At 39.2% G+C, this 14,885-nt stretch overlaps 1 protein-coding gene across 1 annotated transcript in view; it reads right to left on the bottom strand.

Annotated features, from left to right (window-relative positions):
- Positions 1-14,885, bottom strand: part of PDE4B (phosphodiesterase 4B) — a 201,178-nt gene that overhangs the window by 183,559 nt on the left and 2,734 nt on the right. The window contains exon 2 of the mRNA XM_009278745.1: positions 14,313-14,548. Coding sequence (XP_009277020.1) covers positions 14,313-14,548 — 236 coding nt within the window. The remainder of the gene's footprint in view (positions 1-14,312; positions 14,549-14,885) is intronic.

Raw genomic sequence — 14,885 nt, 5'->3', positions numbered from 1 at the left:
TCCACAAGCTCTCGGTGGGCTCCTCATCCATCCCCAGGCAGAGCTCCATGCACCCCAGCTGGTCACTGACATAGAGGACAACACCCCCTCCATGTCTCCCAGGCCTGTCCTTCCTAAAGAGCCTGTATCCTTCCATTCCAACAGTCCAGTCATACAAGCCACCCCACCATGTCTCCGTGATGCCAATAAGATCATAGCCCTGCAGGCGTGCGCACGTCTCTAACTCCTCTTGTTTATTCCCCATGCTACGTGCATTTTCATAGAGGCATTTAAGTTGGTCCCCGATGAAGCTGTCTTACTGGCTGGAGTTCCTTTGTGCTGCTCTTCAGGTGCTCTCCTGCTGACCTGTGAACATATACCTATGATTGACATTTTTAAACCATCATACCAAATTCTGACACTTTAAAATAGTAATTTAGTCTGAATAATAAGAATTCACCATTCTAATTTGAGGTGCATTTGATCAGCCACATCTTCCTACAACACAGTAAAGGAAAGCCACAACACAGCACAGCGATCAAACTTCCAAAACATGCAGTACAAACATAGTGCTTAACAGTAATATAAATGTAACAGCAAAGAAATATTACCTGGAAGCTGTGAAGAGATGCTGATGTAGTAAACTTCAACCCTCCCTTAATAAATAATGTCTTCTTTAATAGAAGGCTGAGCAAAGCCCAGTGCAGGAAAGTCTCTTCGGCTCAGAAGTGGAAGGTTTTTTGGTGTTTGGTTTGTATCTTTTTAAAAAAAAAAAAAAAAAAAAAAAGCCTGCCTTTGCTCAGTTGCAACATCTGCTGTCTCACAAGCTAGAGCTTCTAAAAGATGGCTCCATGACAGAAAACTTTAAATAAAAAAAAAAAAAAAAAAAAAGCCTGCCTTTGCTCAGTTGCAACATCTGCTGTCTCACAAGCTAGAGCTTCTAAAAGATGGCTCCATGACAGAAAACTTTAAATAGTGTGTTTGAGGATTTTTCTTATACTTTCCTGAAAGTTTCCAGAATTGAGATGCTGAGAGGCAGAAATACATCACTAATTACTGGTTTGCATGACAAACTTCTCACATTTAAGAGCAAAAAAACCCAACAACAACAACAACAACAATTCACTGCAATTTATATTACCATTGGAAGGTAAGGTTTTTCTATACTTAATACTTTAAAATTATATAGTCTGTATCTCCATTCCCACAGATTTAGGAGCCTCTGAAATCTTCTGAAGGGCAGACACTAGTAATTCTTGTATAGGCCTTTGAAGCGATGTTTTGGAGTGCTATAAATGGTCACAGAAGATAGAACCACAGCATCTAGCAACCCTTCGGCTTGCAGTGTAAGAGCTGAGCCAACTGCAAAAGAAAGAAGCAACTGGCAAAGTCTGTCCTTACTTATTTTAGAGAGTCAGGACATCAGCACAGAGAAATTACCCACACCTATTAGCTTAAAGGTTGAACAGGACCCACTCTATATAAAAGGTGACCTTTTGAGCTCTTCCCATTTCATCAGCATCCAGTTGCTTTTGAACAGGCTATTCCTCATTCAGTAAGCAGCTTGTATATTAGTTTTTGGTTTAGCACCCAACAGTTGCAGCCTCTGTACATGATTTCATAAGTTTTTAGGTCTTTAAAACATCCAGTACCTCTAACAAGGTCAAGAAGATCCAGAATACTTTTCAGATTAGTCACAAATAAATTAACATCTTTAAGATAAAGATACCTTGAGAGTTTTGAGTGGCTTGGATGCTTGTCTGTTCACACTGAATGTCATCTACGTCAACCAGGTCATTGTATCATTTCAGTAGAGCACTACAAGATGTCCTCTGTCACAGAAAAATTATTTGCATTCAGAACATGGATGAAGACGTCAGTGGTAACAGTAAGCCTGATGCCTTTCACCTGCCATTTAGTCCTAAACTGGATTTGGTACATTTTTTTTTCCACAGGAAACCACACCATAGAAAGACAGAGACACAATTTATCCGAGTTCCTTGCACTTTTTAGTATTTATACAAAAAAGTACAATTTGTTATTGTGCTACAATGCCATTTTTTTTACAGGTATTCCTTGCACTTTTTAGTATTTATACAAAAAAGTACAATTTGTTATTGTGCTACAATGCCATTTTTTTCTTACAGGTATTTGTTGTTATCTCCTAGTAGATACATATGAGGAAATAAATTTATATACTATAAGTCCTCAGGGCATGATGTAAGATACCTTATTCATAATGGTAGTTTCCTTAGCAACTTTGATTGTGCTTGATTTAGAGTATTTCTCAGAGAACATTTAAATGCCTCTGTATTATCCATAGTGAGTAATCACATATGCCAGACCAATCTGTATTACTTGATTATTTTCTCATTTCAGAGTTATAGATTAATATTTTACCAATGACTTCAATAAGCCAACTTATTCTTCACAGGCAGAGACCTCTGGGTAACTCCAGAGAAAAGAGAAGCCAATGCAAAAAAGTCTTACAATTTCACACATCCTTTACATCCAATGTGACGAGAAGAGGCTTTATGCTACTACAGAGACGTAGTATGAAGGAATCTCTAAAAAGATATTTGCCTGGACAGGCTAGCTCACCTCTCGCCAGGCTGTTGTTTTATTCATTCTGTGGTGTATTATCTGACTGTGATTAGCATTAGCTGCACCTGTCTCTGCCATGAATTTGCCTGTGACTAAGCACCTCATCTCGCATGAGTCACCAGCATTTGACAGCCAGGATCAGGTCTTTGCTCACCGCTGTGCAGAGATGCCTCTGCACCCGTGTCTAGATGCCTCTGCGCCGGTGTCCAGTGGCAACCATGGGCACCATAGCTACTGGCCAGTATCACCCATTGTAATTCAGTCACAGGTAACCTCCTTGTTAAATATGAAATGCAAACAAACATTAGTATCTGTAATTTTCATGTAACTAGAACGAAAGTGACATAATACAATGACAAGTATGGGGAAAAAAAAAAAAAATCAATATTGCTCTGTCCAAGCAATGTTCTTACTGATAACAGGTAATCCTATGTAACCAATTCAGGCACCCACCTTGTCAGGTCATTTGTGCATCCTGCCATACATACGCCCGGAAAACTACAGTTTGGTTTGGTTGGCAACATCTCCGCTCAAACAGGCAATGGAAAGGGTACAAAATGAATGCTTAGCCTTGGACAACCCTCCCCCTCCTTTCAAAGAAAGGATTTAAATCACTTTCATGTGCAAATGTACTTCTCTGTTATTGGTCTCGCCTGTGATAGCTGAACAGGAACAGAAAACTTCGCCATTAATGTGAGTCTGCTTAGGTTTTGTACTTTACTCTCGCTCGTCCAGATTCTTAGTTCTGAAGCAGTTGACTGACAAAACATCATTCCAGTTTGCATACAAGTTATTTTAATTACTTTGTGTTTGAGATCATCTACACCTTATCAGCTCTCTCAAATTAAACAGTATCATGTTTACAATGTGCATTTATTTATAGTTATTTTTCCCTAAAAAAACCCCAACAGAGACTGGTAAAGCTCAGTACATTTACTGTTCAACAACATGGTTGTAACCTCCAGCTTTGCCAAGTGCCTCACATTTTGGTGCTGGGAAACAACAGAAAATGCATCGTGCACAATTGTCAGAATTCACATACAGCTTTGTCCATTACAGTTTAATTAAAAGGAATAAATTCACAGCCAAAAACCTAGAGACCAGTGCACTGCCAGTGCCAATAAAAACAGGGTTAAAGAGAGGAGGCGGCCGTGGTCAGTGCAAGTATATAAGAAGTCTCATATTTTTCTTAATGGAAAGAGAGTGTCCAGCGACGGGTAACGAGCCTCCCGGAGCAGTAGTCAGGGTGAGAACCTGTAGAACGTGACTGAGGCCAGCAGCAGAGGACAATGCTGCATTCTTGGTCCTCTAATTCATTCCAATGACACTCTCAATGTTATCAGGGTCTCTGTTCAAAGGACCCAGGAAGGAACTGATACAAAAATAAGTTTAAAAAGATTCCAGGAGGTCACGACGTAGCTACTGAAAATGAGTAAGAGAAGATCTAAAGGCATTTGACACCCACCAGTGCCAGGTGGATATGGACCACAAGTAATTTATCAAGATTAGTCAGTACTTGGAGGAGTTGATTTCCAATTATCCTGGAGATGTTCTGGCAAACACAAAACAAGAATAATCATCCAGGGACACGCTTCCTACATCCACACACAGAAGAAGCCACCAGTCACAAACACAAGCCGTACCATGCAAGGCTGTCGGGCACTAGCTGTCTCCTCAGACAGACACAGACCCAGAGCACAGCTGCAATCACTGGAGACGAAGGGCAGGCTCCACTGGCCTGCCTTAGCAGCTCGGTCTGGCACTAACCAGAACCACTGAAGACAACCGAACCCAAGGACGAAGGGTTTAACACTGGCAGAGTGAATAGGTTTATTCTGTCCTGACAACAGAAGCACTCCTATCTCAAGGGGGACTTGCCAATCAGAGGAACTGCTCACAGCAGATCAGAGATAATTGACTGTTGTTAGTAGCTTGGTTACAAGTATTTGGAAACATGATTTATACGTGGACTTTGTTGAATTTTGTCTGGAAGATGAGTGCATGACGTGTGGAATCAAACTCCAAGCATTTAAGCTTCCCAGACATACAACATCCAGGACGGGAGCTGTAGAAGCAGGTGGTCTGTTAAAACAGGCATGGCATGATCCTGGAAAGTAGAGTTGCATCCCAGCCCCAGAGCAACCTAAATACACTCATCTTTTCTGTTCCCTAATCCCTTGTCAAATATAATATTAGACTCCATGGTTTACACTACTGTCAAACAGTAGAGTAGTAAGACATGAGAGGCCATACAATAGTGTGCAGGCCACGTGGCATGGCCAAACTGGTATGCTGGCACCAGGATTCACACTTTCTCTTGCACCGTATTCTAGAGCTTCAGTGATAGTTCAGGCATCGCTGAAAAAACACGTAGGCACATGCCACACACAGTGCTGGTCACCATGCTGCAGGGCCACGACTCTGCCTGCTGCCAGCAAGCATGAAAGCTGGGAGGGACTAGAAAACACAGACCATTTTGATGCACATAATGTTTACTTTTATTGTGCTATGGATTTTAGAGGTACACACACCTTCACAGCAAAATTTAAAACAACTTATTTGCTTGCACAGCAGCACAAAACAGACCACCACCAGAACCATCATGTGTAATACTGAACGAAAATATATCTAATGCCATGGATCAGCTGAGAACCAGAAGGTAGTCCTCCAGGTAACAAAGCAAACTGGGTTTGATCTTTCCTTTTAGATGAAGTTATCATTAGTCAGAAGTTTAAAGATAAAAGAAAGTTGTGTCAAATTCTTGTCTGATTCAGCTTTTATATCAACTTTATTTCCATAATCTCCATTTATTTTATATTCTTGGGAGGATGAAGTTTGAACATAATATTTCAGAAGCTTCATTGTCTTTTGCTAATTAACAGTGACTCATTTCTTTCCATTCTAGATACATTTCAAGCTGTCTTATTTCATTCTGGATCAAGGTATATAATTATAATTGAATCATTAAAAGCCTTTTTTGTGTGCCTACAGCTACCTCTGTTTTGAACGACTAGTATTCCAGGCAAATCTTGCAGCACCAAACTTCAGGATCATCTTCAATAAAATTACTGGGCTCACCTTGCAATTCATACAAAAAGGGCACACTATCATTTTGAGCACGTAAGCAGACTAAAATCCAATGAATCAAATAATGCAAACTAAGAAAAAGATTATATTGTAATAACAAAATATAAATTGTGTACAAAAATAATGTCATTTTTAATTCAAAACCTATGATTAATCCAACATCATTTTTTTTCTTAGAATTCCTCTATACCAACTACACCACACATAAATCATAGTTATCCTATTTAGGCCTTCTAGAAAACATAAAAATAAAAAAATATTCCAACTGAGAAGAAGATCCAAGAGCTTCAAAAACTGACAGCAACAGACAATGTCTAAATATAGGCAGATAAAACACTTATCTGTATATTTTTAGCTGAGAAAATAACTTCAGTGATAACTCAGAGGTAGCACAAATTATCTCTGCAGCAGTTTCTTTTTAGATAGGTTTGCATTTGTACTGTCTATGTATAAAACAAGCAAGCAGTGACCCCTATATATTTGGGTTGCCCACCATTTTTTCCTATTATGAAGGATTCTTGTGATTTATTTTTCATAAACAGATCTCCAGGATTTGTTGTGTCATGTCTGATGGGGACGGGGGTCCACCAGTGACCCCCCCACAAACCAGCCTTCTCGTAGCAGAGCCAGGGGAGCAGGCTAACTGTGAGTGCCAACACAGCATCACGGTTTAGTTTTGATTCTTTGACTGATCCTCTACTCTACATAGTTCCTGGTCAGGAAGAACCACCATCCCCCCAACCAAGTCAGTGAGGATGGGGTATTCTCTGGTGGAAACATCTTACTAAGGGAGAAAGTAGCAAAATTTTAGAGAAGACATTTCTCTAAATTATCTCACTATCTACATTTCCTCCTCCATGTCTTTGTGAGGTGTTAAAATGAAGCTGGGAGGGGCAACAGTGGCAACAAAGTCAAGGAATTTTCCTCTTCTCATACTAGGCAAGCAGCCCCTACCTCCCACCTTGGTGAACCCAAACAGATTTAAGCCTTAGTGAACTGCTTTATGTAATTTTTATGATCTACCTGTAGACAACATAAGCACTATTTCACAACAGAACATTTTCAGCTTTTCAGAGACTATATTGAGGAATCCCCAGCACTCCAAGCTCCTACCAATTCCAGTGTTCACCACCAGGAATGAGCTATCCCTAAATGTACCAGATAACATTTTCCCCTACTGAAGAACAAACAAAAAAAAAAATCACTGAGCAGATGAAAACCTTTAGGACTGTTTCCAGATCTAACACTCTTCAATACTCTCTACACCTTCCATATTGTTAGGAAACTTAGAACAAATCATAGTAAGTCTGATTTTCAAAACTAAGCTATCATATACATTTTCCAGAAACAGCACAGAGTAATTAAAAATTATTTCCCCCATAGAATATATGAGATGTTATGACAAATACAGCTGACCTCCTTTTTCAAGGTAACTAAATGCCCCACAGAAACATGGTACAAGCTTTTGAAATACAGGAAGCATGTTCAATCAGAATAATCAATCCTGCTTTATTACAACAAAAACTGATGTGATTTATGTAAATAATAAACATTTTGGACCAGATGATGTCCAGAGGTCCCTTCCAACTTCAACCATTCTGTGGTTTAAATAATTTTAAATATAGGTATAAAAATAAAAAACATGTTTTTAAGGGGTTTTTTTTCCTCCTAGATTTTTATTTTTCACATCATATATCAGTTCTTATCTAGCTGAATTTGAAATTATCTAAGAAAAACGACTTCAACCTATTTCACAGGATATTATCCCAGTCTGAAACAACATTTAAAAAGCCAAAACAAAAAAGCCTCACACTTCCACAAAACAGCATTCCTCCTTCTGAACTTCTGTTTTTCATCCCACTGTTCCTACTTAATCTTCCTATTACCCTAAATATTTCCTTTCATTCCATGGGATTTACAGATTTCAAATATGTAAAGGAGTGACTGGGCACATTACCTCCTGCTTAGTTTACTAGCCTGACTACAGTTTTATTATCCTTTTTAATCCTCCATGCAAATCTCCATCCCCTTTATCATTCTAACTTTCCGTATCTATCCCTCAATTAATTATTACCAGCCTAACAGCTTCACGATGGCTACAAGCCGGCCCTAGCTGAAGTCAGCATTTCTGCTGAAGGTTTGGTCTCAGACCAAATTATACTGAATTTGGGTTTTTTTTTTTTAATGTTGCATCTAATTTGCTGCCCACGATCACCATCTGGAGAACAACGTGCAGTACTACAAGCATAGATCTGACACTACATACATGCGCCAGCCCTTGCCGTGCACACACATTTCACAATGCAGTAATGCACTCACGCACCCTTCTTTGCATACCCAACTTCAAGAAGATTTTCAGATGGACATGGAAAATAGGATCAATCCCGTAACAGTTTCCTTTTATATTCTGACCACCAACCTGCACAATAAAATTATTTCAGAACAAAGCAAGCTATAGACCTGGCCACTGACAAATGACTAGCAATAATACAGCAAGCTCACAGACACACAATACACTACAGTTTGCTGATTAATTATGAATGCTGTAAAAAACTAATCTTAAAAAGTAAAGACAGACTAATGGTTAATTTTTTTAGTAAGTGGCAAGAACGTGACTCAAATAGCAACCAACTCTGTCAGCAGACAACTTCCTTCAAACCTAATGAGTTCTCGTTTTGCTCTCTCAGAAGAGCAAGGTAGCTTTTGCATTGGACAATTAGCGACACACATATTTCAATACAGCATTTAATACCATAGTCTAAATGTTTAACAGAATCTCTATGCCCTGAAAAAGTGGACTTCTTACTATATTTAATATTAACCATATCAACTCTTAATTGGATTCTTAAGGCCTTTATTTCCTTATGCTTTGGCACTCATCATAGAACTTATTTTTGTTTCAACATAGAAACTTGATGCACAACTGTCAAAATGTCTCCACAGACCTGAGTCAAATGTGTAGAAATGGTGTAAATCAGAAGCTAGCTGTCAAACCTAACCCAGGAGCTGGTAACTATCAAGAAATAAGGTAAGAGAACTATTTTGGATGCTCTAAGTGTAGCAACAAATATATTCTTCACACCCTTGTTCTCTCCTCTTGCCTGGATTAATTATCACAAAGCTTTAGTTATAAAATATGGAGCAGGATTGTGGAAAACATTTTAACAACTTCTATGAAAATATGGACAAAATTTGTGCAAAAGAAGCTTATAAGACTTCTACATTCAGATTGCCACTTGAAGGTCTATATCCTATATATCTCTTCCCTTGCATGACTCATGAAAGCTATTTTGTATGTGTACTGCCTTGCCATTTCCACACAAAATATTATTACATCGCAGCTGGCTTGGAATTATTGCTTTGAAGTCAGCCTGACCATTTTTTCTTTGCTAGTTATAGATCTTGTCGGACCAAGAAAACACAGTTCTAATAAAAAAAAGAAAAAAAACAACTCAGGAGTAAGTCATGGCTCACCCTCTCACAGTTCTTACTTTTGTATTACCACTGGAAGTTAAATTTAAGGTGATTTCTGAAAAAATGTGGCAGAAAAACTACTTACAGAAGGAACAGGCTTATTTTCCTCTACCCCTCCCAAATAATGTTCTGTATTTGAACTCTGTTATTCTTTTCTTCAAACCACAGTTACTGCAATCCCAGAAACAGCTAAATTTCCACAGTTAGTGCATTCTTAGCACATTATCTGTAGCACAGCGCTGATGTTGCAGGTTGAATTTCGTACCATTTCAGTGATGACAGAACTAAATTTCACCTAACCAATAATGAACAATATTTTTAAAAGAAAACAAAGTACTGAAGCTGCTGTAATATAATCTGACTATATTCTCCATTGATAGGTAAGGTTTTGCAAAGAGCTTGGTAACATACAGAGCTGTGCAAGATGCACGTGTAGTAGTGGGAAGCATTGTATTTCACAGATGTGGCATTTCCTGAATTGCTCCAGGAAGAACCACAGATATATTATTATACGTAAACTCTCTTCCAGGATTTCAGTTTAGAAATCTCATTTGATAACAGAGATATTTGCCATTTGTGCTAACAGGTAATGGAAGAACTGGAAGAATGTCTCAGAAGAATGCACACCCCAAATACCTGCAGTGAGAGTTTCCCCAGGGATTTAATCAAGTTAACAGGAGAAAAGAGAAATAACCCCAACAGAGACAGAGCTTTTGCACCTTACAGTTCAGAGCAATCCTCTGGTGATCGGGTTTTGATTTATCCCTGCCTCTCCAAAAACTTCGTTACTGTTTTTCTGGTTAAGACAACAAATTTCTACAAAGACTACAATGGCTTGCACAAATAGGAAACAAAACCCCAAACTGAAGTGACTTCTTTGTTCAGTATGACATGCCCATGAAAAGCTTCACTTCCATCATACCTGCCCTAGTAAAAAAGACAATGTCCCTTATAGAAGTTTTGTATGTGTTTCTGAAGATACACTAAATATAACAGTGTAATGAGGAACTTGTATATCAGCATGAAAAGTTAACTGGCATCATGATACCGCTAGGAATCTCTTTAACAGTCTTACAGTCATTACAAAAAAAAGATGATAGCTACTATGCACACTACACAAATGAAATAAAGACATTATTTCTAGGAATCATGTTTCGTGTCATAATAATGAGGTGTTTCACATCTGTCTTTGGGGTGTCATATGCACAGAAATAGATCACAGAAAGCTCGGGTAAACCTGCACACTTCTGAATGAGTCCTATTGATCTCTTGTAGAAAGTGTCTCCAAGCTACAACTCTATGAAGCCTCAGGAAAAAAAACCCAACATACTAAGTGAATGTTAAGCAATTTGTATTGCATGCGTAAGAGTTATGATGATTTACCTTACAGAAAACCTATACCTCAACCTTACGTTGTTTATGCATTTTAGTTGTGTGGACCCCAAATGTCTTAGACCAAGGCCAGTTACATTTAAATTTCAGCAAAGAGTTTCCTTTTGCATGATTCACTAATTCCACTGCTGTAACAGTATCAATGAACTTGATCTTGTACAAGCTGTAGCAAGACTGTCTACCTTTGGGAACATAAACAGGTCAGGAAACCTCTGCATCCTGAATCTAAACCCAGGGAATAAATTTAGTGAACAATTTCCATAGCCCAGAGACATCATGTTAGGGGCCTAAAGCAGTGCAACCTGAATATTCAGTGCTGCATTAACGGGGTAGATTTATGGACTAATGAAGATGCACGCCACACTTCCAAGGAACAGAACACTGCCATTACCTTCCACCGAAACACTAGGAAACACAAGACAACTGGCAGAAAACAAATCAAGAGAAATTCTGACCAGACATATGGAGACTTTTTTCTGAGTTGAGGACAGTCACGCAGCAGAACAGGTTGCCCAAAGAGTATGTCAAGTCTCCACCCTTGGAGGTTTTCAAGATCAGACTAGATAAAGCCCCCTGAGCAACCTGGGCTGACCTCACTGCGAGCAAGGGGTTGGACTAGAAACCTCCTGACGTCCCTTCCAGCCTGAATTATCCTATAATCCTATGAAACTAAGAGTTGGATACTTTTTACACAAGGAGTATCCTCTTTCCTGTTTCAGTATGAGGATTACACTGTTTAATGGCATTAGGCCACGTTTTACATGTGTAAAGCCTTTTTTCCCCCGATTGCTTAAAACATGTTAATTTTCTGCCTGTGGCCTCAAGCATTTTTGTTAAAGCTCCAAGGAATAAAGTGAGGTCAAAAAAAGCCCAGACTTGTAATGTAAGAATGGTCTTACTGGTCAGGCCAATGGTACATTTAGCCCATCACCTTGACTGTCACAAGAGATTAAAAGCACAGAACAGAAAGGAACAGAAGGCGAACATGTATGATACTTCCCCTCAAATATTTCCCAGTCCTAAACAACTTGCAGTTCAGAAGCTGAACAAGACATGGGGTTTATGTATTCAGAAGGAAATCACAACAGATTACTCCTCCAAGGATCTGTTAAGCTTTCCCTTGAGCCTGCTCAAACTTCTAGCATCTACAGTATCCTATGGCACAAAGTTCCACAGCGTAACTAGAAACTGCGTAAGGAACTACCTCCTTGCACTCGCTTCACGTCTGCCATACCAATTTATTTGATGGCCCCTTGTTCTCCTATTAGAAGGGATGATAAGATGTAGTTTGATCAACTACATCTTCATACCACTAGCAAGATCTCGGTCCTATCCCTTTCCTCAACTGCCTTTTCCATGCTGAAGAGTCCCAGCCTCCTTGGTCAATCCCAGTGCAGAAGCTGTTCCGTATGTTTGATCATCTTAGAGGCCTTTAACCCTTTTTAGTTCTGCTATACCCTTTTTGAGAGGAAGGACCAGAACTGTACACTATATTCCACATTTGACCAATTCATGGGCTCCTACCATCGCGTCCTGACGTGCTATGTTTTATCCCCTATTCTTTTCCTTCAAATCTTTAACAATTAATTTCCTTTTTTGACCATTAATAAGCACTGAACTTGCAACTCTATTGGACTTCTATCCTATACCCAGGCTCTTGCTCCTGACTAGTAATATTGTTTTGCAGCTACGATTCTTTCATGCTCAGATATATCACTTTGTATTTATCTACACTGAAATTTTCCTATCACTTTATTGCCTACTCACTGAGTCTCTTAATGCTCATATCATTCCAAAGCTGTTTCAACACAATGGCACATACCAGGCTTACACAAATATAATCTGCCTCTAGGGTATATTTCATGCAGAACTGAACCACAATATAAAAGCCCAAACAGCTTAGGGACCAGCTCACACTTGCCCCGCTCCTACACAAAAAAAGTCTCAATCATGACTGTGCTCCCTGAGAGTATGGTCAGGCTCTGAGTAACTGGAAATTGCATAGGTAAGGAACTGCCTGGCATGGGGTAGAGAAAAGTGCTAACCTATTCAAAAGCCCTTGATGACTAGAACTTAAACAGAAAATGGGAAAGATTAGACCAAATTTCTGCCCAGCTGTTAGAGCAGTCAGTCTAACTGGTGCCCAAGTCAGAAAGGTGAGGGGGATGCAAAGATGCATGTGTAACAACGTGCTGGAACAGCACGCTGCATTGCAGTCACACTAACCAGCAACTCCCAACTTGCTATATGGCTGTAAACAGGTATGATAGATTCAAGCAAAACAGAGAAGTCAGAAGCTATCTGCTCACTTATAAGAGATTAACAGCAGTAAAGAAATAGCAGTCACCTGAGTATCAGTTATAAGTGTTCTCTCTTTGACTGGCATACCGTTCAAGAAAAATACATGTTGCGCAACACAATATGCATACATTGATTCTGCTGTAATAGAAGAGAGGAGCAGCAATGCCCCCTTGTGTTACAAAGAAAACTAATGATAAATCCGCTGCAATTCCTTGCGCTTTCCTAAATCGTGTATGAAGGTGTATTCAAAGATCAGAACTAATTCATTCTTAAAAGCACACCTTATGAATAGGCTCTCAATTGTCTTGCAGTCAAGATTACAAAGTGCTGCAGATACACAAAAGGGAACACTCGTAAAATGCTCATAAAGGTAAACCAACCCTTTTATTGTCAAAATTCACAATCCATCTGAAATTAGATAACTCATTTTGTTAAATTTATCCACAGCAATTAAATGCAAAAATTGAACAAAAGCCCCTCTTCGATTTCTGTATCTCATCTATTCAAGTGCATAGTTTAAAAATCCTATTTTCAATAGGAAAACTGTTTTTAAAGGACTCTAACAAATTAATTTAGGATGTCCTCTATAATTGTTCAAATGCAAATGGAAATGCCAACCCTGAAGAGTGCTGAGCTTAACAGAAGCTAAAACCAGATTCAGACTTGGAAATAATGATGTGAACATCTCTTGCAGCCAGCAAATGAAATTGAGAGTAGAGCATTTAAAAACTAGAATCTAAAGCACACTTGAAATCTGAAATTGAGAGTACAGGTTTTAAGGTTGCATTGCAATGCCATTTCAAGATTCATATGGCAAGTTGGACATCTAACCTTATTTTGCCATTAAAATCTACCATTACAATTCCAACGCATTAATACTCGGGGCTTTGTCTTCCTCTCCTCCCTCTAGATCAATTTCCTTGTTTTGGCACTTAACATTCAGTTTCTGTTTTGGAACTCGCCTCTTAGCAACCCCCTTTTAATCAGCTCTCCGATAGTTTCTTTGGGACTTTTCTTGAGCTTAATATCAGATTCAAATGCTTTTCCAAGACTGTCTTCTAACACTTGGACAGGAAGTAGCCAGAGAGCTAAAGCCTTTTTCCTCAATCTGTTGTAGAAGAGTCTACCACCATCCTGAATTCTTCTGTGGGTGGGAAGCTAGTACCACAAATCCTCTGGCCAAGATCGGAATTTACGACACAAAAGTTTCATGAAGATGAACAAAAAAAGTGAACAGAAGAGGTTTTAACAGAAGTAGAATTTCAAAAAAAGGCAATTACTTTGTAAAATTACATCCATGACACACCAACTGATAAACATCAACAATACTGATTAGTATAGATACAAGATAATTATCTAGTGTCTTCCAAAAAAAAAAAAAAAAGAAAAAAACCCACTCAAAACTAGAAAACAACAAAAACCCATAAAAAACACCCCCAACCACGTGAGATTCATAACAAAGGGAAATAACCTACCAGTCTTGGTAAGTGGTGATTGCAATACTTGGAGGTGTCAACAAAGGCAGAGTTGTTGGTCTACAGACGATGTCTCTGTCAGGTGTCCTTGCTTTTTCTGTTTGTCTTTGGGATAGTGGCGGTAACTGCAAATTACCAGAACAACATCTTCTTCCTCTCCAAAGGTCTATGCCCAGAGCGTGGCTAGAAGTACTGTAGGACTTACTCAGCCCACACTCCAGGTAATCCAGAGCATTCTGCAAAGACAGAAAAGCCACTGAAGTTCTGCAAACAAATGTTTTCCTCCATGAGGATAAAATACATTCGATTTTTGTTCTACAGTCATAGTTACTCACAAAAAATAACTGTATGATGAAATCTTGGCAGAGCCTGACTTCGCTGCATTGTTATTTTATGAAGTTGTTGACAGCTGGCTGAACATGAGCCGGCAGTGTGCCCAGGGGGCCAAGAAGGCCAATGGCATCCTGGCCTGTATCAGAAATAGTGTGGCCAGCAGGAGTAGGGAAGTGATCGTGCCCCTGTACTCAGCACTGGTGAGGCCGCGCCTCAAATACTGTGTTCAGTTTTGGGCCC

This window comes from Aptenodytes forsteri, unplaced genomic scaffold, assembly GCF_000699145.1.
Source record: "Aptenodytes forsteri isolate BGI_AS27 unplaced genomic scaffold, ASM69914v1 Scaffold290, whole genome shotgun sequence".
In the NCBI taxonomy this organism is placed as follows: Eukaryota; Metazoa; Chordata; class Aves; order Sphenisciformes; family Spheniscidae; genus Aptenodytes; species Aptenodytes forsteri.
The sequence above is the reverse complement of the archived record's forward strand: the minus strand, read 5'-3'. Positions and strand labels throughout refer to the sequence as shown.